This window comes from Notolepis coatsorum (genome assembly GCF_963971535.1).
Source record: "Notolepis coatsorum genome assembly, chromosome: 3".
NCBI classification, from domain to species: Eukaryota; Metazoa; Chordata; class Actinopteri; order Aulopiformes; family Paralepididae; genus Notolepis; species Notolepis coatsorum.
In genome coordinates this window covers 20,417,480-20,441,212 of record NC_140167.1, presented here as the reverse complement: position 1 = coordinate 20,441,212, position 23,733 = coordinate 20,417,480, and the positions used below count along the sequence as shown (strand labels likewise).

General features: G+C 44.3%; 1 protein-coding gene across 1 annotated transcript in view; it reads right to left on the bottom strand.

The window, feature by feature from the left end:
* Window positions 1-23,733, bottom strand: part of uggt1 (UDP-glucose glycoprotein glucosyltransferase 1) — a 72,364-nt gene that overhangs the window by 16,195 nt on the left and 32,436 nt on the right. The window contains exons 14-25 of the mRNA XM_084311054.1: window positions 23,254-23,373; window positions 23,046-23,131; window positions 19,473-19,608; window positions 17,892-18,023; window positions 16,879-17,043; window positions 9,896-10,016; window positions 6,259-6,357; window positions 4,886-4,980; window positions 3,728-3,934; window positions 1,888-2,019; window positions 853-983; window positions 15-110 (exon numbers count right to left, since the gene is read on the bottom strand). Of these exons, the coding sequence (XP_084167180.1) occupies window positions 15-110; window positions 853-983; window positions 1,888-2,019; window positions 3,728-3,934; window positions 4,886-4,980; window positions 6,259-6,357; window positions 9,896-10,016; window positions 16,879-17,043; window positions 17,892-18,023; window positions 19,473-19,608; window positions 23,046-23,131; window positions 23,254-23,373 (1,520 nt within the window). The remainder of the gene's footprint in view (window positions 1-14; window positions 111-852; window positions 984-1,887; window positions 2,020-3,727; window positions 3,935-4,885; window positions 4,981-6,258; window positions 6,358-9,895; window positions 10,017-16,878; window positions 17,044-17,891; window positions 18,024-19,472; window positions 19,609-23,045; window positions 23,132-23,253; window positions 23,374-23,733) is intronic.

Sequence of the window (23,733 nt, the reverse complement as noted above, 5' to 3'; positions counted from 1 at the left end):
GTTAGTTGTCTTACCTGTAGCGGTCTTCAGCAAAACCATAATCTACCCGGGCCTCTCCTTTGGGCTGAGAGGAAAGCAGAGCATCCACCTTCATCACCAGGTCGCTGGCCCTATGAGACAATATACACGTTAGCCCGCAGACAGACAGACAGACAGACAGACAGACAGACAGACAGACAGACAGACAGACAGACAGACAGACAGACAGACACATCCTTACTCTGTGGAGTACGTTTGGGTGGGAGGGGTATCACAATATTGTTATTTGATTTAAAAAAAATAATTTCTTCCAATATCAGTTAAGGTATTGGAAATGATATGTTAGGTAATCCAATTGATGTTCATCATATTGAACTTCATGGTAATGGGAAGCGCAACGCGGTATCAAACTGAAACTGATTTTAAAACTGACACTCAAATATCTACGAGAACATTAAAGTAATAATATCAAACATTTTCATAAAAAACAACAACATATTTTGACATTCTCTATCGCCAATTGATGAATACAATAGAATAGAAGTACTTTATTGATCCAGAGGGAAATTCAGCTTTAAATTCAATCATCATTCCATCTAGAGCCAGTTCATGCTTTTACATTTGCTGTTCTAAACACCCTGGTAGGTTGGTGTCTGGTAGGACATTCCAGCAACGTGACGTGTTTTACGTCACCAGCAACAACGGCAGTTTGTTTGGAATGAATAGAAAGACGAACTCAGTAGTTAGTATGAATTCAAGGTGGAAAGCAAGTCAATACAGTGCAGAAATGCAACAGCATTGAGTTGGTAAAGGACCCGTGGAGAAGCAAGGCTTGTGAGATTCTACAGGGAAGGCAATGGGAGCGAGCGTCACCTGTCCTCCTCAATTCCAAACTGCTGGACCTTGCTTTTGATTCGCTCCCCGGAAGTCTTCAGGATGATGCTCTCCAATAAGAGGAAGTCGTCCTGGTTAAAGACCTCCCCCTCCTCCAACGGACCGATGATCTGACGGCGAAGAAAGATAGTAGATGGTAAATGGACTGCATTTATATAGCAGCTTTTATCCAAAGCGCTTTACAATTTATTCCTCACATTCACCCGTTCACTCACACATTCACACCGACGGCGGCGGCGACCATGCAAGGTGCCAACCTGCTCATCGGGAGCAATTAGGGGTTAAGTGTCTTGCTCAAGGACACTTCGACACGCTGCCAGGAGGAGCGGAAATCAAACCAAGTATACTTTTCACATACAAGGAATTTGCTTTGGACGTTACTGGTGCGACATTAGCGGACAGACAATAACAGACAGATGTAAGTGCATGCAAGTAGGATTAAGATACGTAGGGTGGCTATTGGAGTGAGGAAATTCTACAATGATTAGGGATGGGTACCGAATTCGGTACTTTTAAAGGTACTTACCGAAACACGTCGGTACTACCGAGTATCGATTCACGTGAGATACAAAAAAAAAAAAAAAAAAAGTCTCTTCATGTCAACGTTCACACGCACAATATACGCTTACCTAGGATTTGATTTGATTCAACAACAAAGCAGTTGGGGCAATGGCAAGCCGAAAACGGTCGAAAGTGTAGTTATTTTTGGATAGATTACATTTTTATAGACTAAAGTACCGAAAAAAGGCACCGTTGGGTACCGGTATCGATTCACAGGTACCGGTACCGTATCGGTTCAAATGTGAACGGTACCCATCCATAACAATGATACAGGCAAATGTAAGCATATCAGAGCCCGCTCAGGCCTCGAGCAAGGGAACCATCTCATTGGAATTCAATACAAACTCCCTTGCAGAGAGAAAAAGAAAGGTTACGTGATATTTGACATTTTAGGAGGAGCACTTAAAGAGAAGTATAGGCAGGAAACAGCAAGACCTTGGATGTGTGACTCACCCTTCCATTGCTAATGACTGCTCTCTGTCCTTTCCTCAGCTTCAGCACGTCTCTGCAGTAGGCGGCGTGGGAGAGCAGGAAGTCATACTTAGGGCCCTCGAACACACTCTTGAACAAGGACACGTCCATACCCTGAGGAGGAGGTAAACAAGCGCAGCGGCAAAGTCAAACTCGCGAGGTCGGGGCATAGGAAGTTCTCCTATTAGACGTGTGATGGGCGGCTTGCTGTGTGCGCGCGAGAGTGGGCGACTCGAGCGGATACAGGGATGCTGAGGGTGCTGTGGCACTAATGGCACTTACGTTTCTACACAAAGCCCTTATTGGTACAGTAAGCTATACCACCTTACATCAAAACTGAGTCTGACTCACTCAAACAGTCTGTTAGTGTGGTAGTGAAAGGGTTAACCCTTTGTCATGTGGCAGTGAAAGGGTTAACCTTCTGTATTGTCACGGCGAAAGGGTTAACAATTTGGTAGTGTGGTAGTGAAAGGGTGAATGCTCCAGACTCATGAAACATCCTTCAACACACTTTAAAGATCAATACTCCAACCTGCGCACAGTTCAACGCCATGATCACAGACCGTCTGTTACCGTTTTAGCAGATTTTCTATGGTTTTACCTTTGTTTTTATCTTGTTGTGCTACTACTTAAAAATTTGTTATCTATTTTACGGTTTATGAGGGCAACCTCAATGATCAGGGTCTCAAACTCGCGGCCCGCTGGATGATATTTTGCGGCCCCCTACTTGACATCAAAGTTTAATTATATATATTTTTTTTATGTTGTGGGACTTGTACAGCACTTTGTTCAACTTTGTCAGTGCTGTAAAGTTTAAATCTTTTTAAATCTTAGACAAACACTTTGCTTTCATGAAATATTGTCGTACACTTTTACTATTATGTAGACTATTCTGTTTTGTGTTTTTGTGTTTACATGTGATGTATTGTATACATGCACTTTTATTATGTTCTTGTGTGATGTACCGCACATTTGATTGCTGTCTGATATATTGCAAATGTTATTGCTGTCATCTTGGCCAGGTCTCCCTTGAAGGAGGTGCATCCTCCCAGCACCAAACCAATGTGCCTAAATATGCCAAGAAACGGTAGCTCTTGTGAAGAGTGGCAATTTGAAACGCAACTACGAAACAAAACAGTTATTTTGATGCAACCTTTCCTCAAAATTCAGTGCTAAGAACCACAAAAATAAATGGAAAGAAATCATCATATCAAGCTGCAAGCAGAATTATTGTTAAATCTATGTCACAACGAGAAAAAGCAACAAAGTCCTCACTCAGTGGCATGAGTTTTGGCTAAACACAAGAAGCCATTCTGTATGACTGAAGTGATGGAGACCATGTTTGAAGGCAAACAAAAGCAAATCCCCCTCAGATGGCACAGCAACCAGAATAACTGAAAATACTGGCTGGTGATTTGATTAAACAGCTTTGTGATAGAATAAAAAAATTCGTTCATGTTCTGAAACGTTATTGCTAAAGATTGAGAAGATTGGATCAGTTGTACTTTTTTTTTGGAATACTTGAAACCCCTTTTTTGTGGAATATTTGATGCGGCCCAGCCTCACCCAGACTCTACCTCCAGTGGCCCCCAGGTACATTGAGTTTGAGACCCCTGATCTAGAGTATTAAATAAAGATTTGATGATGATGAAGACAATTACACCGTGTGTAGAATGTATTATTATTAGCACGTCAAGCGGAATGTTTAATTCACGCTACTTCTCGACCCTAAACCTTTGGGGGAAATGAACATTTGTGACGTCTATCTCTCAGTTTGTACTTTGTTGGTTTCAGGTACATCACGCTTTACCACCCCACTCACCCCAACGGCAAAGTCTCCGATGTCTGCGCCCTTCTCCACCGCCAGGGCCGCCTCCTCCTTGGACATCTTGGTGATGAAGTTCTTGGCGTTGTTGGCGGTCTGCGTCTGCATGGCGGCCCAGATGGCGCGTGCGACGCGGCTCGTCTCGCCGGACGGGTCCACCGACGGGTTGTTGATCATCCCCAGCCTGACGTTGTTGCTGCTCTTCTGTGGGACGGGACGGATCAGGTAGGGATGGGGTCATTTCAAGCAGGACCCAGGTTCATTGATCTGTCTAGAGTTCCTCTTTCAACTGAGGTGATATGACCTGGAATATATAATAAAGCACAAGATACCTGTGCCCTAGTGATAAGGATAAGCACTCAATGGGAACGAACCTGGTTTATGTTCGTGCGGTCATGTGACCCAGGCTCATTGAGACATGTCACAAACATATCACTACTGTTGTCATGTGACCCAGGCTAATTGAAACATGTCACAAACATATACTACTGTTGTCATGTGACCAAGGCTCATTGAAACATGTCACAAACATATACTACTGTTGTCATGTGACCCAGGCTCATTGAAACACGTCATATCACTACTGTTGTCATGTGACCCAGGCTCATTGAAACATGTCACAAACATATTACTACTGTTGTCATGTGACCCAGGGCTCATTGAAACATGTCATATTACTACTGTGGTCATGTGACCCAGGCTTATTGAAACATGTCACAAACATATTACTACTGTGTCTAAGAATACTGGGTCCCGACACACGGAGACCAGGGTTTAGGAGGAAACGATAATAATATGAAACTGGTTAAAAAAAAGAAGAAAAAAAAACACACCGTAAGACAGGCAATAATTATAGTAGCAAAATGAATGCATTTAAAATGAGATTCTTCTCCCCTCTGAATGCATTTCAATGTATTCTGCCCTCTGGTGGACATGGTGAGTTATCCCGGTCTAAAGTGTATAAACGGTAAGGAAGTTTTTTCCAAATCCATCGTCATGTGTCCAATGTAATCTGTAGTGCACCTACTGTGTGTAATGTGAGGTGTTCTTGTATTATCGTTAGTGTTATCATTAGTGTTTTATGTCTAATCTGACGCTATATCTAATGTAATCTATAAATGTACCCAGTGCTGTATTTCTACGTGTATTTTGTACCATGTGTTTGATGGCATCGTAGAGGAGCTCACGTCCAGAGGGCTGGTCGAAGTCTCCCACCACCCAGAACGTCACAGGGCGGATGTAGCCATCATCTGACGGGTGGAGAAACAACAGCGTTTAAAAGATAATATCAGGGTAAAACCTTAAGGCAATGAAGAGCAGCAATCTCTCTCTCTCTCTCTCAGCAGGTTCTTGGCAAAAACGGGACAATGTTTGTGTGGATGAATGGACTGCGTTTCTATAGCTGCTTTTATCCAAAGCGCTTCACAACTTGTGCCGCACATTCATCCATTCACTCACTCACACACGAAGGCGGAGGCGACCGTGCGAGGTGCCCACCTGCTCATCGGGAGCAGCTAGGGTGTTGAAGTGTCTTGCTCAAGGACACATCGACACGCTGCCGGCCCGGGAGGAGCCAGGGATTTAACTGGGAACCTTGCGATTACCAGACGACCGCTCTACTTTTTGAGCCACTGTCGCCCCAGAGATAATACAAAAAAAATATATATATACTGTATATATATACATGTCAGTTATACAGACAAAATGACCCTTCCAAATTGCAAAATGTTGCCCGTTTACCACAGGATTTAGAGACCTCATGCCATTTTCTGTGCAGTAGGTCAAAGGTCAAAGACACAACACCCCAGTCCGTCTCCACGCAGCAGGACAAGTGACCCATACCGTGATGGACCATCGCGCTGCTCTCCTCCGAGACCGAAGAGAGGAGAAGGAACGCTACAACTAAACACGGCGGATCCAAAACATCCAGAAAACCTTCTCGACACCGTAGATGTAAAACCCTAACACACGCGCGCTCCTAACAGCCGGCGTATTCCCACTCTCGGAGGAGCGTAACACGGCGGTCCATGCGCGGGGACGGTGACTGACGGGGAATATACATCAGAGGCTTGCAGATAACAAGGAGAGGGGAGAGAGAACCAGAGGAGGAAATGTAGAGGGAAAGGTAGGAACATTACCATGCCTATTGGTGGCTGTCATCCCTAATCCAGGAAAGAAGAGGAGGAGGAGGAGGAGGAGGAGGAGGAGGAGGAGGAGGAGGAGGAGGAGGAGGAGGAGGAGGAGGAGGAGGAGGAGGAGGAAGAAGAAGCAGGACAGAGGAGAACACACAGACAGACGAGACAGATATAGAATTTAGGCTTCAAGGAACACCTGAAAGATCTCGCCTGTAGAAACTCTTGACGGATTCAAACTAAAAAAAAAAAGGAAAATAATTTTTCCATTCATGATTCGATTATTTTTTTCATTTTATTTTCCGAGCACCCAATTGGGATTTTTCATTTGAGCAACCGACTGTTGTTTTGTCCAAACGAGTGCGTTGATGAGAGCGAGCCCCCCTCCCCTCGTACCTTTCTTGGTCATGTAGTTGATGCTGTTGGCCACCGCTGTGTTCTTCTCTTTGGTGTCCAGGAACAGGAAACGAGCATATTCATCTATGAAGTGGTTGTCTGTGGAGGAAGGCACAGTGAATAGACAGGCAGGCAGGCGTGCGTGTGTATCTGAGAATCATATTTATAATTATTTTCTAGGACTTGTAGCAATCTTCTTGTTGTGGTTGAATGAGCGAGGGATAGCGAGGGAAAACAGGACAGCATAAACGCCAGGCATCTCGGGTGCAGCGTTATACAGAAAACAGGACAGCATAAACGCCAGGCATCTCGGGTGCAGCGTTATACAGAAAACAGGACAGCATAAACGCCAGGCATCTCGGGAGCAGCGTTATACAGAAAACAGGACAGCATAAACGCCAGGCATCTCGGGAGCAGCGTTATACAGAAAACAGGACAGCATAAACGCCAGGCATCTCGGGAGCAGCGTTATACAGAAAACAGGACAGCATAAACGCCAGGCATCTCGGGAGCAGCGTTATACAGAAAACAGGACAGCATAAACGCCAGGCATCTCGGGAGCAGCGTTATACAGAAAACAGGACAGCATAAACGCCAGGCATCTCGGGAGCAGCGTTATACAGAAAACAGGACAGCATAAACGCCAGGCATCTCGGGAGCAGCGTTATACAGAAAACAGGACAGCATAAACGCCAGGCATCTCGGGAGCAGCGTTATACAGAAAACAGGACAGCATAAACGCCAGGCATCTCGGGAGCAGCGTTATACAGAAAACAGGACAGCATAAACGCCAGGCATCTCGGGAGCAGCGTTATACAGACAACAGGACAGCATAAACGCCAGGCATCTCGGCGTTACACAGGAATGTTCGTGCACAGCAGGTTGTCATTTAGACGCTCTGCTCGTTACGACACACAAACTACCTGGCTTTTACTCCAACCACAGGGAAACACGGTTGTACACGTTGTTTTATGTGTGTTGTGTACAGATGGGGATTGAGAACCGGTTCCAAATTTCACAAAACCCATACGATCAATGATCAATACTGCTATTGAGACTAGCGAGTAGGGGTGTAACGATGCATCGATTAATCTAAATGCATCGATTCTAATGTGTTCGATTCGATGCATCGATTTGAATCTGTTAGAATCTTTTTTGTGTGTATTGTTTTTATTGACCTATAGTCCATTCATGCCGAGTGAATCAGTTCCCCCAGACACATTTGTGTATTCAAAATTTTTGGGGGAATTAACTGATAGAAAATCTATCGAATCGAATCGTGGTCAAATGAAGAGATTTCATGATGCATTGAATCGTTGCCTGAAGAATCGTTGCGATGTGGAATCGTTACAGCCCTACTAGCGAGCCGTCTCAGGTCCACATCCAGAAGAACACTGAACAGCTGCTTCCACCGTGCTGCACACAGACTACTACTGACTGATGGGGCACACAGACCCTCATCTGCACCTTTGATTACACCGCCTACTTGCTCATAATGCTTATATTCAGAGTTAATTATATTGTTTACACAGCTTATTTTCATCTGTACTATAATTCTATTGCCTATATTTATGTTTACTACTATTACCCTGCCTATACCTGTACCTCCCCGCCCTCCCCATGCTGCCTGAATTGAAAAACACTGCTGCTAACCTCGTATTGTATAGTTTTGTATAGATAGAATATATACGTTATGTATTATGTTTACAAATCTACTATGGTTCCTCCTTCAGTCACTTCCGATAGCAATACCTAGCAAGTATTTCAAACAGCTTGACAGAATATGCAATACATTCCTGTGGAACGGTAAAAGACCCAGGATGCGTCTTGGTAAACTACACAACAGCCTGTTGATAGAGGTGGTCTGGGTCTTCCCGGATTATTACTTTATCATTATGCTTATAGTTTCAGGCAATTGGCACAGTGGGCCCTGCCCCCTGACCCTGAGAGAGTGCCTCCATGGTATATAATTATACAATGGAGCAGTCTGTTTATACACTGCTGCCCCCATTGTCGTATATCTCAGCTAAATTACCACCAAATGCTCAAACTCACCCCATTATCTCTCACTTACAGGCCGTATGGAAGATGGTATCCCGCTCCCGCATCTTCCATATTGATCCGAATATCAGCACTAGCAGGTATATGGGCTAACCCCAAACTGTGTATAGGCAGATCCCCTTTTATATGGAAGGAATGGGTAGACAAAGGCATCCTCACCCTGGGGGACCTCTATGAAGACGATGCATTAAAATAATTTTTGAAAAACTGGTTCAACAATATCATCTGGCCAACAATCAATTCTGGAGATATTTACAATTGAGGCATCTTCTCATAAGCACATTTGGCTCTCTCCACAGACCCTACCCCAGGGTACAGATCTGCTTAGAGTTTAGTTATTTCTGGGCTTGGACATGAGGCCTCCGTTTATTACTCTATGTTAATCGACGGGGAGGGCAGTAAGATCGCCTCTGCTCTCAAATTAGTTTGGGAAAAGGACTTGGGCATCACATTTGAGGTGGAGGACTGGGATATAATCTTGGGGATATTAGAACAAGGTTAATACAATTCAAGATCTTTCACCGCTTCTATTGGACCCCCTTTAGATTGGGTCTGCAAGAGAGTCCAGACTGCTGGAAATGCCAGGCAGAGGAGGGTGACCTAGTCCATGCACTTTGGTCATGTCCAAAAATCCTAGATTTCTGGAGTAACATCCACGATTACCGTACATCACAGAGGTCACAGGGACCGAGTATGAGTTCTGCTCTGGTATATATATCCTTGGGGATCCCTGCCGTCTTCGCCACATCGCAAAACCCCTAGCTGAATGGATACAGACTAGCATTATGATAGGCAGACAGATAATAATGAGAGGTTGGAAGGCACCAGAAGCTCCATCATTTCAAGAGTGGCGTGGCAAACTGGGTAGGGTAGCTGCCTATGAGAAGATATCTTTTAATCTAGTAGAGAAAGGAGAAAAATCTCTCTCTCTCTCTCTCTCCCGAGTGAGCGAGCAGTGTGGAGACTGCAGAGCAAAAGGCAGCTCAGATTGAAACAATCCAGCAAACTGGGAATGAATACAACATTATTAACCAAAGGATGACTTTATTGATTTTGACTTCATTTCACCAGATATGAATGCCTTCGTGCCTTGCTGAGCCTCCCGTCTGTGTAGGGGCAGCCTGCCAGACGAGACAGCTACCGCTCAAGTGGATAAGTGGATGTGCATGAAATACAGTATAAGTATATAGCCTATTATGTTAAATTACATTAATATGCGTTTTGGTATAGTTTTAAATCACATTCATATGCGTTTTTATTGTTATTATTACTTACTCTTGGTGAGTTACTCACACAATTTCATTATTTCAATGTTTTATATTGCTGCTGAATATTTTAAACGTTAAGCCTATAAGCTATAAAAGCATACTAGTTCTCTTCAGAATGTACTGTGTCCTTTCCTCCAAGTAATGATAGAAAAGTCTCGAATCATTAAGCAGTCTCAATAATGGTATCGACGTCGATAAAATGTAATGATCCCCATCCGTAGTTGTGTGTGTGTGTGTGTGTGTGTGTGTGTGTGTGTGTGTGTGTGTGTGTGTGTGCGCGTGCGTGCGTGCGTGTGTGTGTCTCTCACTGGTATCAGACAGGTCCAGGTAGGTTCTGGTGGTGGAGAGGACTCGAGGGTTGATGCGAGGAACAACGTTGGGCTGGTTCATAATGAAGTCCACGACATCATGATCTGTGGCCAGCTCCCCCTAGACCGACCACAAACACAGGACATTAGTACTTGTGCATTTATATGATTAAATAGAATGATTTTTTGCAAGATCACTGTGTACTGTATGTTTCATCATTGCAGTATGTAATAGTGAAGTCTACAATTGTGGAAGGATTTACATGCAATATGGCACAGAGCCACAGCTGATAATCACCTGCTAATTGATTACCGTCAGCTGTTGTGTGCGACCAAGATGTCTGCGATTGAATAGTGTGAATAAACAATAGACTGTATGGTACATACTAAACACAAGACGGATGTTACCTACGGTTCCATCCAACTCTCTAAGACTCAAAGATAGAGTAGAGTCAATGCAGCTATCGCAAGCCCCGCCCTCTTTTCCTCAATTCTCCAATCACAACTGTTGTTTCCCTCTGACAATCTTTGTTAGGGAACAGCTTGGACCCAAGTTTATTTCCTGTTGCAGTGTTTGCGAATATCAACAGCTGACGGGTGATCAATTGACCCCTCTTTTCTTGCGCCTCCAATAACAACTGTCGCGACAGCTCAATTATAGTCCATGTATAATGTTATGAGTTGAAACGCTCTATAAAAAGGTATTCTATGCATCCATTTCACTCATGAGTGTTATTCACATATTCAGTCGGCAGTGAGAGTACTGAGGCAGTCACCTGAAGTTATTCTGCTATAATGTCATATGGACGCTGCATAAAAAAAGAAAAAGGAATAAGAGAGAGAGAGCAGAAAAGAGAGAGAGAGAGAGAGAGAGAGAGAGAGAGAGAGAGCGAGAGTTTCGGATGGCTAGTGTCACTAGAGCCAAGCAGTTAGACGGGTATTGTTCAGTATCTGAGCCAAGCAGTTAAGACGGGTATTGTTCAGTATCTGAGCCAAGCAGTTAGACAGGTATTGTTCAGTATCTGGTCTCACTAGGAAAGCCAAGCAGTTAGACAGGTATTGTTCAGTATCTGAGCCAAGCAGTTAGACAGGTATTGTTCAGTAACTGAGCCAAGCAGGTAAACGGGTATTGTTAATGTTCAGTATCTGAGCCAAGCAGTTAGACAGGTATTGTTCAGTAACTGAGCCAAGCAGGTAAACGGGTATTGTTAATGTTCAGTATCTGAGCCAAGCAGTTAAACAGGTATTGTTCAGTCTCTGAGCCAAGCAGTTAAACGGGTATTGTTCAGTCTCTGCTGTCACTGGCAGCTGCACAGTGTGGAAGAGATGTTGCTTTTTATACCCTAGATATAAGTGGATTTCTGTATGCTAGTCTGTTGTCTGCCTAGCTGTGCTGTTTGCACAGTGAGCCCAATGTAAAGTGAACAAAATAAGCTGTGGAAAATTCAAACGTCATTGTTGTTATGAATACTTCCATCCATTTGTACTTTCCAAGTGACAGGAGGGTGACGATTTATATTTTCTTTGAGCCCTTGGGGACAAAATAACACCCAGAAGTCAACAACAACAACAACAGCCACATATATCCCATGCTGTGTTTGAGTATTCTGATTAGTTTCTCGAACTGAACTGAGGCTGCGAGAGCCGAGGCATGAGAGCGCAGAGTGTGCGAGACAGAGAGAGAGAGATAGAGAAAGAGAGAGAGAGAAAGAGAGAGAGAAAGAGAGAGAGAGCGATAGAGAAAGAGAGAGAGAGAGAGAGATCACACAGCGTTTACTGACGCCCCGGCCTGGGGAGAGAACAGAAACTAGTTTCAGAAATGGCCACACAGCACACTCTGCACAGCAGCAGGGTGAAGAAAGCTATGGCCTAAATAAATATTCAATAACGACATAAAAAATGTAGGCCCAGATTAATAAACTCGCTCTGTGCCTCGGGGGGGGGGGGGGGGGGGAGAGAGAGAGAGAGAGAGAGAGAGAGAGGATCCCCCAGACCAACTGGAAAAAGCACCTTATGCAAAATGATATGACCTAAATAAATATTTAATCACACGCCATGGTTTTATATTAAAAACCATAAGCCTGGATTAATCAATTGTTGTGGCCTATTATTGTATGCATAAAAACAGATCTATACTGTAAGTAGCCTACTTCATCGTTATATATTACACAGCGTCCTCTTTCCCACACCGCAGAAATGTAACCTCAGACTGTAACCTCAGTGCTTTCCGTTGTTCTTATAGGCCCCCAGGCGACCTAGGTGCTTTCTTCCCATGCCACGGTTGGTGCTGAAAGAGTGGGAAAAGCACTAGGCCCTGTGATCATACGTAGCTGGTATGATATCCTGAAGCTTCAACTACTACAGTAAATCAAATGATTTCCAGAAGTCCAACTTCACTCCACCAAGAGACTCTGTTTGCAATTCTTGTAAATGGCATTCGGTTTCTTACAGCTTCCCACACACACAACAGACTGGCTCTCTCCTGTGCTGAACCTAATAAGCTACACTTACAGCTCATTGTTCAGGTTGCATGACACGAGGCAATCAATCAAGTAGGCCGTGATTTATAAGTATAATTTTTTTGGGTCTAAAAAGGGATTGAGAATGTCGATGTGTAATCAATTAAAACTAGTGATGCACCGATGTGAAAATTGTGGCCGATACCGATAACCGATATTAATATTGCTGTTCTGGCCGATACCGATATTTACCGATGTTGATATTATCTCTGTATAGAAAACACTTTTTTATGATAATCAAATAAAGAGCTATTTTCCAAAACGCATATTCTTTTTACTTTTGTAACTTATTTTCAGAAATGACAGATATTTTGAAACTATTTAAGGCCAAAACATGTTAATTTTTTATTTTTTTTAATCTTTTTTCTTTTTAATATCGGCCCAATCAAAGCGAAGCAGGCTATTCTCTGTTCTCACTCCACGGTGGTGGGACAGACTTCCCACCACAGTCACGACAGCTGAAACACAATATTTTGCTGTCGACAAAAAACGCAGTCTTTTACTATTATGTAAAAAAAAAACCTAGGATGGCTTAGAGTAGACGACAGAGTACAGCAACTTGCAATGGGCCTGGTCTACAAGATACACTACACGACCAAGGTACCCATGTACATGACTAAATACTTCCCAAAGGTCAGTGAATACCACGATCACAACACCAGAGGGAGCTCCACAAATCATGTTAAACCCAGATTCGGCTCAAACAAGGGACTAAACACGTTTCGCAATTATGCCACATCAATGTGGAACGCCCTACCCAAAGCTGTAAAGGAATGTGAATCACTACCCACTTTCAAAAACACTCTCAAAAAACACCTAAGGGAGACTGCAACTCGAAACTGGCCCCTGTAAATGTCCGAACACAACCCCCTCCAATGTACAGTAAATTACCAAGTATGGTCTTGTCAATAATCCAATGTACAGTGTTGTTTGTACAGTTGTACAGTGTCCCCCACCCACCCCTCCTACCCCCCCCCCCCCCACCCACCCAACCACCTCCAATGTACAGTCCCCACCCACCCCTCCTACCCAACCCCCCCCCCCCCACTCCTACACCCCCCCCCCCCCCCCCCAACCACCTCCAATGTACAGTCCCACCCCCACCTACCCAATCCAATGTACAGTTTCTACGCCTAATGTATATACTCTTTTCTTTCTGGACTCTTTTTGTATCACAAATACAGTACTGTAATTGCAAATCTGGTATGTCATAAATGTATAGATGTAGCAGTACTGTCTATCTGTATGTCATGTATCTCATATATGTTACGATGAATTGGAAATGGGGGACCCTGGTGTAAACAAGACGAAAGTCTTTCTCTGGTCTGCATCCCCTTAACAATTGTATGTATTGAGCTGTACTGCACTGTACCCATTCTGCAATCTGTTAATAAAGTTTTCATTCATTCATTCATTCATTCATGTACTTTGCAACTATGTCTAGACTATAACACTATGAGCTACTTGACGAACAATATCACTTAGCCTGCCAGGGTTGCAGCCTTCCTGCTGACTTGTTGTACATAACTTGTAAGTCGCTTTGGATAAAAGCGTCAGCAGCCCAGATAAGAGCTGCTCTTTTCTGGTTTTCCTCAAAACCCTCCTGGCCCTGGGTTGAGAGAGATACATTAGCCTCAAAAGGACTAGACATATACTTATATTCTGACTCAAGCAGAAAATGTAGGGAAAACATTGTGAATCCATTTGTCATAAGTACTTCTCTTGTATGGCACGAAGCACAATTTCTTCTTTGGCCACAGTCTCATGGTTGTCTTGCTTTTCCCCAATACAGGGTAATATAAAGTTCACTCCTGGAAAAGATTTATTGGGGTTTAAGCTTTGGTCACAAAAGGGATTAAGGAGGATTACTGACCTCTATAAAGAGGATACTTTCATGTCATTTGAAGAGCTCAAAAGAAAATATGATATCCCATAGTCCCATTTGTTTTAAAATACTTACAGATTTATAGTTTCATTAGCTCAAGTCAAAATGACTGAATAATTTGCCTCCCGTTAACAACTTTAGAACACAATTCATCACCAAAAGGGCCAGATTTCTTTGATATATGACAAACTAGTATCTAAATGTAAAGAAGCATCCGACTAGAAGAGAAGAATGTGGTGCAAAGACCTACTACATGAGGACATTCTAGATTGCGAATGGAGTGAAGATGCAAGAAGACTGAGTATCTCAATAAACACTAGACATAGAATACTTCAATATAACTGAATACTGAGAACATACAGTCAGGTCCATAAATATTTAGACATTGACACAATTTTGTCTCTGTACACCACCACAATGTCTCTGTACACCACCACAATGTCTCTGTACACCACCACAATGTCTCTGTACACCACCACAATGTCTCTGTACACCACCACAACGTCTCTGTACACCACCACAATGTCTCTGTACACCACCACAATGTCTCTGTACACCACCACAATGTCTCTGTACACCACCACAACGTCTCTGTACACCACCACAATGTCTCTGTACACCACCACAATGTCTCTGTACACCACCACAATGTCTCTGTACACCACCACAACGTCTCTGTACACCACCACAATGTCTCTGTACACCACCACAATGTCTCTGTACTCCACCACAATGTCTCTGTACACCATCACAATGTCTCTGTACACCACCACAATGTCTCTGTACACCACCACAACGTCTCTGTACACCACCACAATGTCTCTGTACACCACCACAATGTCTCTGTACTCCACCACAATGTCTCTGTACACCATCACAATGTCTCTGTACACCACCACAACGTCTCTGTACACCACCACAATGTCTCTGTACTCCACCACAATGTCTCTGTACACCACCACAATGTCTCTGTACACCACCACAACGTCTCTGTACACCACCACAATGTCTCTGTACACCACCACAATGTCTCTGTACTCCACCACAATGTCTCTGTACACCACCACAACGTCTCTGTACACCACCACAATGTCTCTGTACACCACCACAATGTCTCTGTACACCACCACAATGTCTCTGTACACCACCACAATGTCTCTGTACACCACCACAATGTCTCTGTACACCACCACAATGTCTCTGTACACCACCACAATGTCTCTGTACACCACCACAATGTCTCTGTACACCACCACAATGGACTTGACATGAAACATGTGCCACCCCCCCCCCCCCCCCCCCCATTTTAAGGGACCAAAGTAATTGGACAAATTGGCTGCACAGTTGTTCCATGGCCAGGTGTGTGTTATTCCCTCATTATTTAATTTACAAGGAGCAGATAACGGGTCTAGAGTTCACTAGCCCGAGCGGTCCATCGGCGGACCGCAAATGACATCACGTCATAAATCAATCTCTCTAGACTGTATGACATTAACTCATTGACTGCCACACTGTTATTCCATCTGTACTCCCTGGTGCCAGTGTTTTTGACCATTTCACGATGTTTTCAAAATACTCCAGGCTCGTTTCCTGGAACGCGAGATATTGTGTGTTTTGTGTGCACATGCGCATTTCGTGCTTGTTGCTCGCCTGACACCTATATTATTTCCAGGTCAAAGGTAAACATGACCATACATAGAATGGTTCTATTCACAAAGCCACCATAGGGGAGGGGGGTCCCACGCGGACTCGTTTTCTGACGCTGGGATCATCACAAAGGCATGTTTTATGATGGGGTTCGGTAAAATAGACGTTACCTTTGTCAGCAGGTCCACCAAAACCCCATCCACGCTTGATCGTCACCGTTTGTCCTCTTCATAATAATCTCCAATAGTTCGCTCTAGGCGATCGCTGTTGCCGAACATTAGTTGGCCCTAGTCTGGAGTGCTCTTAACTCTGGTGTCCACGACTACCGCGGAGTGGTGAACAGATAATAGAATAGAATAGAAATACTTTAATCATCCCGAGGGAAATTTGACACTACAAATCGCTCACATTAAACATTTAGACAGAACAAAGTTACGAATAAGAACAACAAAACAAAATGCCTAAGAATAAGAATAGAATAAAATATACAGTAAAAATATACAGAAGTCTACAGTAAGTGTAATATTGAACAGTGTTGTTTTATAAGTAAAAGTCCAGGAAGATGGTAACTGTCACCCTGTGCTCAGTGATGCATTGTAAAGTCTGATGGCTGTCGGAATGAAGGACTCAGCGCTACATTTAGGGAGTGTTACATGCTGAACATGCTCCTCCTGTCAGCCAGGTATGTGTATAGTGGGTGGGGGGGGGGGGGGGGGGGGGTTTCCCTGATGGCCTGGAGCTTAGCAAGTCCATTGTCAGTCAGTTGGGCACATAATGTAACTGAAACGTCTCTGAATATCTGTGTATTTTATTTTTTTACATCTGTGTCCCTTGCATGTGTGGTAATAAGTGGACATAAATCATTCAAGTGTGTGTGTGTGTGTGCGCGCGCGCATGTGTGTGTGTTTGCGTGCACGCGTGCTGTCACACACCAGGTAGACGGCTCTCTGGTAGAAGGCGGTGGTGTCCAGGATCTTGTGCATGGTAACGGTCTCCAGCTCGTCAGGGTCCAGCTGCTCTGGCTGGTAGGGCATTCCGTTGTACATCACCACAGGCAGTGGACCCACTCCCGTCTGCTGGTAATACGCTCGTCCTTCCTGCAGTCGAGAGAGAAGAGAGGGAGGCGTTAAAGAGGATGCTGCACAACTGGAAGATTGTCAATGGTTTTGGAAACGAGGACCACGCGGAGGACTCTGGAATCAGCGCGTCATTTAATAGTCGAGCCTTGCAGCGCGTTCACAGGTGTTGGGCCAACTGTGAGGACCGTGTACACTTGTTCAATTACATCTGCTGCACAATTATGTATTCCACATAATTGACTCATCTCAACAAGGCCAATTTAATTGTGAGTGTTTATAGTCTCCACGGTCATCATTCAGAGTGCACCTTCAATTGGTTTTCACTCAAAGATATTATCAGTCTAATGTTAGCCACGATAATTGCTAACAGACGACAGATGTATTTTTGCCATGTCAGACTGGTTGGACTACATTGTAGGGTTTCATTCCAATTCTCTTTTAAAATTGTATCCATAGATTTTAATCTTTTATCTTTGGGGATGGGGGGTGTTACCTTGTGTCCTTCGTTTAATATATATTTTTTTTATTTGTATTTTTACAGCTTTATTGATCACGCAGGACCGACAGAGGAGAGGGCGAACGGGAGGAGATGTGGGGGAGACATGCGACAAATACCGACGGGAGCTGGGATCGAACCGCGTAGGTGCGTGAGGCACTATGGTATGCGCCACGAGGGCGCCCCGTTCGTTTAATATTTAAAACAAATACAAATTATCATATGCTCTAACCTGTTTTTTTTGTAAGATGTGGTCTTAAGAGAGATCTAATGGCATGAAATAGATGGTCTTAAATTATTTGTACAACCAAGTGTGATGACAACCCACGGCAACCCAAGCGACAGGATGTGACATCACGCCCTCGCTCACCTTCCTGTTGCTGTCATAGCCGGAGTCGGCGCCCAGCACGCTGCTGACCTCCACATAGGGAAACCTCTTCTCCAGCACCTTCACCACGTCTGCCACTCCCAGCTGTGCACCGCTGGGCACACGGTTAAACATCTAGAGAGAGGGAGGGAGAGAGGAGGAGGGAGAGAGGAGAGAGAGGAGAGAGGAGGAGAGAGAGATAGAGGAGAGAGGAGAGAGGAGAGAGGAGAGAGAGCGAGAGAGGAGAGAGAAGAGAAGGAGAGAGGAGAGAGAGAGCAAGGAGAGAGAGAGCGAGAGAGGAGAGAGAAGAGAAGGAGAGCAAGAGGGAGAGGAGAGGAGAGAGAGGAGAGAGAAGAGAAGGAGAGCAAGAGGGAGAGGAGAGAGAGGAGAGAGCGAGAGAGAGGGGAGAGAGAGGGAGAGAGGAGAGAGAGCAAGGAGAGAGAGCGAGAGGGAGAGGAGAGAGGAGAGAGAGAAGAGAAGGAGAGCAAGAGGGAGAGAGAGAGAGAAAGAGCGCAAGAGAGAGAGGGAGAAGAGGAGGAGAGAGCAAGAGAGAGAGAGAGACAGAGAGCAAGAGAGGGAGGGAGAGGGGAGGAGAGCAATAGAGAGAGAGCAAGAGAGAGGGAGAGGAGGTGGAGGAGAGAGAGCAAGCAAGAGAGAGAGCAAGAGAGGGAGGGAGAGAGGAGGAGAGCAAGAAAGAGGGGGAGGAGGAAAGAGAGAGAAAGCAAGAGAGGGAGGGAGAGAGGAGGAGAGCAAGAGAGAGGAAGAGGAGGAGAGAGAGCAAGAGAGGGGGAGAGAGAGAGCAAGAGAGGGAGGGAGAGGGGAGGAGAGCATGAGAGAGAGCGATAGGAGAGAGAGAACAAGCAAGAGAGAGAGAGAGCAAGGGAGAGAGAGGGAGAGAGCAAGAGAGAGGGGGAGAGGAGAGAGTGTGTCATACAGTATGTAAAGACCAATTTTAAGTGGAAAGCCTAACCAGGGACAGGGGCTGTAAATTATCCTTGGCTAGAAATCCTACATGCAATGCATCTATATCTTGTTACAATGTTTTCTTTTGCATTGTCCCTGACAAATAAACTAATAAATTAAAAATAAAAGGAGGAGGAGAGTGAGTGGGAGAGGGAGAAATGGGAACAGAGGGATGGACAGAGATAAAAGAGAAAGACTTTCTGGAGAGAGTTCTGATAAATGTGTAACACAGAACATTATGTCATATTTATCTTTGCCAATCTCTACATGTGAGACTGACTTACAGTATGAAACGTACAAGTTATAACTTATATGCTGTGATACTAAATACATGTATTTATAAATGTATTTATACATGATTTATGAATACATTTTCCATTACAGGAAACAGAATAGCACCTAAAAAGAAATATCACCAAACAACATCATAATTTTTGTTCAGAGTTGGCGCCCGTCAATAAGTACGACCGACTGCTATTCCACTAAATATCCCCAAAATATTCATGTTTAGGTTTACAGATTCAAATCCGAAAAGCCAAACAATTTCCATGTGTATCCAGTTCCCTGCGTTTCTCCTCTGCTTCCTTGAATAACACGAGTGCTCTTCAGGACGGGACTCACAGACATGACGGCGTCGAAGGCACTCTGGCTGTCCACCTCGTCGCAGATGTAGTTGTAGGCGCGAAGAAGCGCCACGCCCGCGTCCTGCATGCCGTCGATGTCCTCTCCGTCCGACACCACGAACACCAGCCCTATCCTGGAACGCACGCGACGCACCGCAATGTTATATGGCGCAAAGTTTCATTCCTTCTTCAACACTTATTTAGTCTCAAAAAGACCAGAGAGTTGAACTCTCATCTCAGATGATGTGGGGAAATACAGTACGAAAAAAAAAACAGCAGAAAGTCAAAAGGGTGAAATGGTTAAATCATTAAAGATTTAAAACCATCCAAAGGATACTAAAGTATTGAGTTATAATGGAAATCGCATGATGTTCCACGTGTCTGGGGCACAGAGGCTAAAAGCAGATTGCCAAAGTTCAGTGTAAACTCTGGGGGTTTGAAGTGGAAGCCGACCGCTGGAGCGGATATGATGAGGTCCAGAGGTCCAGTCCAATAATGAAGTGATATAACAGGGGGGGGGGGGGGGGGGATCTCCAACAATGGCTTTATATAGAAATAGATGTTGACTCTTAAAGTACCGTCTGTGATACCTCTACATTCACACTACAGCGGCGGGGCTGCTCACCACAACCATAAAAGCACAAACACAAGAGAGGAACAACAACAACATTGGGCCCAATTTCCCTCCAAACGACACAGGGGCCATGTTTGTAATAAATGCTTTAATCGTAACAAAACTATGAAAATTAACAAGGGTTTTCAGTGCCGCAACCTGTGCACTAGACCCAAACCATAACTCAAACCCACATTACTCCCAACCACCCTTGCCATAAAAAATTATAATAAAAAGAGAAACAACTGATTTACATGCCACGTGATTACATTTCATAGCTGCGCATATGGTCTGCATGATCAGTATTCAAACAGCCATCCCAAGAGGCAACAGGGAAATATCAAAGGTTTCCCGGTCCAATGCCATAACCTGACAAAACACCTACATGAAGAACGTTTTTCACTGGCTGACGTTTCAAAGGACCATATGTGAACTGTTTTATATGTGAACTGACACTTTTTAATTAATGAATTTCAATGTAATAGCGAAATAAATCTGTATTACAATCGTTTCAGGTTATAAGTAAAGGTCAATGCAAACAGCATAGCATGCACATCATGGGGACATGTTTCTCTGATGTCTCGTCTGTATGTCTGTCTCTGCTGTAACATGGTTGTCTCTCTGATGTCTGTATGTCTGTCTCTGTTGTAACATGGTTGTCTCTCTGATGTCTGTATGTCTGTCTCTGCTGTAACATGGTTGTATCTCTGATGTCTTGTCTGTATGTCTGTCTCTGCTGTAACATGGTTGTATCTCTGATGTCTTGTCTGTATGTATGTCTCTGCTGTAACATGGTTGTATCTCTGATGTCTTGTCTGTATGTCTGTCTCTGCTGTAACATGGTTGTATCTCTGATGTCTTGTCTGTATGTCTGTCTCTGCTGTAACATGGTTGTATCTCTGATGTCTTGTCTGTATGTCTGTCTCTGCTGTAACATGGTTGTATCTCTGATGTCTTGTCTGTATGTCTGTCTCTGCTGTAACATGGTTGTCTCTCTGATGTCTTGTCTGTATGTCTGTCTCTGCTGTAACATGGTTGTATCTCTGATGTCTTGTCTGTATGTCTGTCTCTGCTGTAACATGGTTGTATCTCTGATGTCTTGTCTGTATGTCTGTCTCTGCTGTAACATGGTTGTATCTCTGATGTCTTGTCTGTATGTCTGCCTCTGCTGTAACATGGTTGTATCTATGATGTCTTGTCTGTATGTCTGTCTCTGCTGTAACATGGTTGTATCTCTGATGTCTTGTCTGTATGTATGTCTCTGCTGTAACATGGTTGTATCTCTGATGTCTTGTCTGTATGTCTGTCTCTGCTGTAACATGGTTGTCTCTCTGATGTCTTGTCTGTATGTCTGTCTCTGCTGTAACATGGTTGTCTCTCTGATGTCTTGTCTGTATGTCTGTCTCTGCTGTAACATGGTTGGCTCTCCTATTCCAGAGGAGACACTGATCACTATCCCCTGCTGTAACAAGACTATTCCAGAGGAGACACTGTAATCACTATCCCCTGCTGTCACAAGACTATTCCAGAGGAGACACTGTAATCACTATCCCCTGCTGTCACAAGACTATTCCAGAGACACTGTAATCACTATCCCCTGCTGTCAGAAGACTATTCCAGAGGAGACACTGTAATCACTATCCCCTGCTGTCACAAGACTATTCCAGAGACACTGTAATCACTATCCCCTGCTGTCACAAGACTATTCCAGACACTGTGATCACTATCCCCTGCTGTCAGAAGACTATTCCAGAGGAGACACTGTAATCACTATCCCCTGCTGTCACAAGACTATTCCAGAGGAGACACTGTATTCACTATCCCCTGCTGTCACAAGACTATTCCAGAGGAGACACTGTATTCACTATCCCCTGCTGTCACAAGACTATTCCAGAGGAGACACTGTATTCACTATCCCCTGCTGTCACAAGACTATTCCAGAGGAGACACTGTAATCACTATCCCCTGCTGTCACAAGACTATTCCAGAGACACTGTAATCACTATCCCCTGCTGTCACAAGACCATTCCAGAGGAGACACTGTAATCACTATCCCCTGCTGTCACAAGACTATTCCAGGGGAGACACTGTATTCACTATCCCCTGCTGTCACAAGACTATTCCAGAGGAGACACTGTATTCACTATCCCCTGCTGTCACAAGACTATTCCAGAGGAGACACTGTAATCACTATCCCCTGCTGTCACAAGACTATTCCAGAGACACTAATCACTATCCCCTGCTGTCAGAAGACTATTCCAGAGGAGACACTGTATTCACTATCCCCTGCTGTCACAAGACTATTCCAGAGGAGACACTGTAATCACTATCTTCTGCTGTAACAAGACTATTCCAGAGGAAACACTGTAATCACTATCCCCTGCTGTCACAAGACTTCCAGAGGAGACACTGTATTCACTATCCCCTGCTGTCACAAGACTATTCCAGAGGAGACACTGTAATCACTATCTTCTGCTGTAACAAGACTATTCCAGAGGAGACACTGTAATCACTATCCCCTGCTGTCACAAGACTATTCCAGAGGAGACACTGTATTCACTATCCCCTGCTGTCACAAGACTATTCCAGAGGAGACACTGTATTCACTATCCCCTGCTGTCAGAAGACTATTCCAGAGGAGACACTGTAATCACTATCCCCTGCTGTCACAAGACTATTCCAGAGGAGACACTGTATTCACTATCCCCTGCTGTCACAAGACTATTCCAGAGGAGACACTGTATTCACTATCCCCTGCTGTCACAAGACTATTCCAGAGGAGACACTGTATTCACTATCCCCTGCTGTCACACGACTATTCCAGAGGAGACACTGTATTCACTATCCTCTAGCCTGCCCCTGCTGTCACAAGACTATTCCAGAGGAGACACTGTATTCACTATCCTCTAGCCTGCCCCTGCTGTCACAAGACTATTCCAGAGGAGACGCTGCACACACCTGAGTGGGATGTTGTTACTGTAGAACATTTCTGCGACACTCAGCAGCTCAGCAGAGTTCTCATGGGACGGGTCCAGAATAATCACCTGGAACACAGAAACACTTGTTCAAACCAACACACAATGGGACTGCTTTCTCACATGGATCAGTGCCCATTTAGATTCACACAGGGATAGGAGGTGGATTAATTAGGCGTACAGGAACACACCAGATTGTGGAAGTTTTTGCGGATCTGCCTGATGACTCCGGGGAAGGTCGGTCGTAGAAGCTCCTGGATGTTGTAGGGCCATGAGCTGTACCTGTGGTCCGTCTCCAGGTTGTTAATCCACTAGAAAAGGACAGGAAGGACAGGAGAAGAAAGGAAAATGAAAAGAAAGGAGGAGAGAAGAGGAGAGGAAAGGACGGGAAAAGAAAAGAAAAAGACAGGAAAAGAAAAGACAGGAAAGGAAAAAGTTAATTAAGGAAAGGAAAAGGAAAGGAAAAGAAAAGAAAAGAAACGGAACGGAACGGAACGGAAAGGAAAGGAAAGGAAAGAAAAGAAAAGAAAAGAAAAGGAGGGAGGAGAAGAGGAAATAATGTTACAGCAGCAGCCAGGAAGTAATATTCCCCATAACTCCCACATATCTCACACCAATGTAGACATGGTCATTAATGTCTCGAGTACTTTGACACTACTTTGTTTCATCTT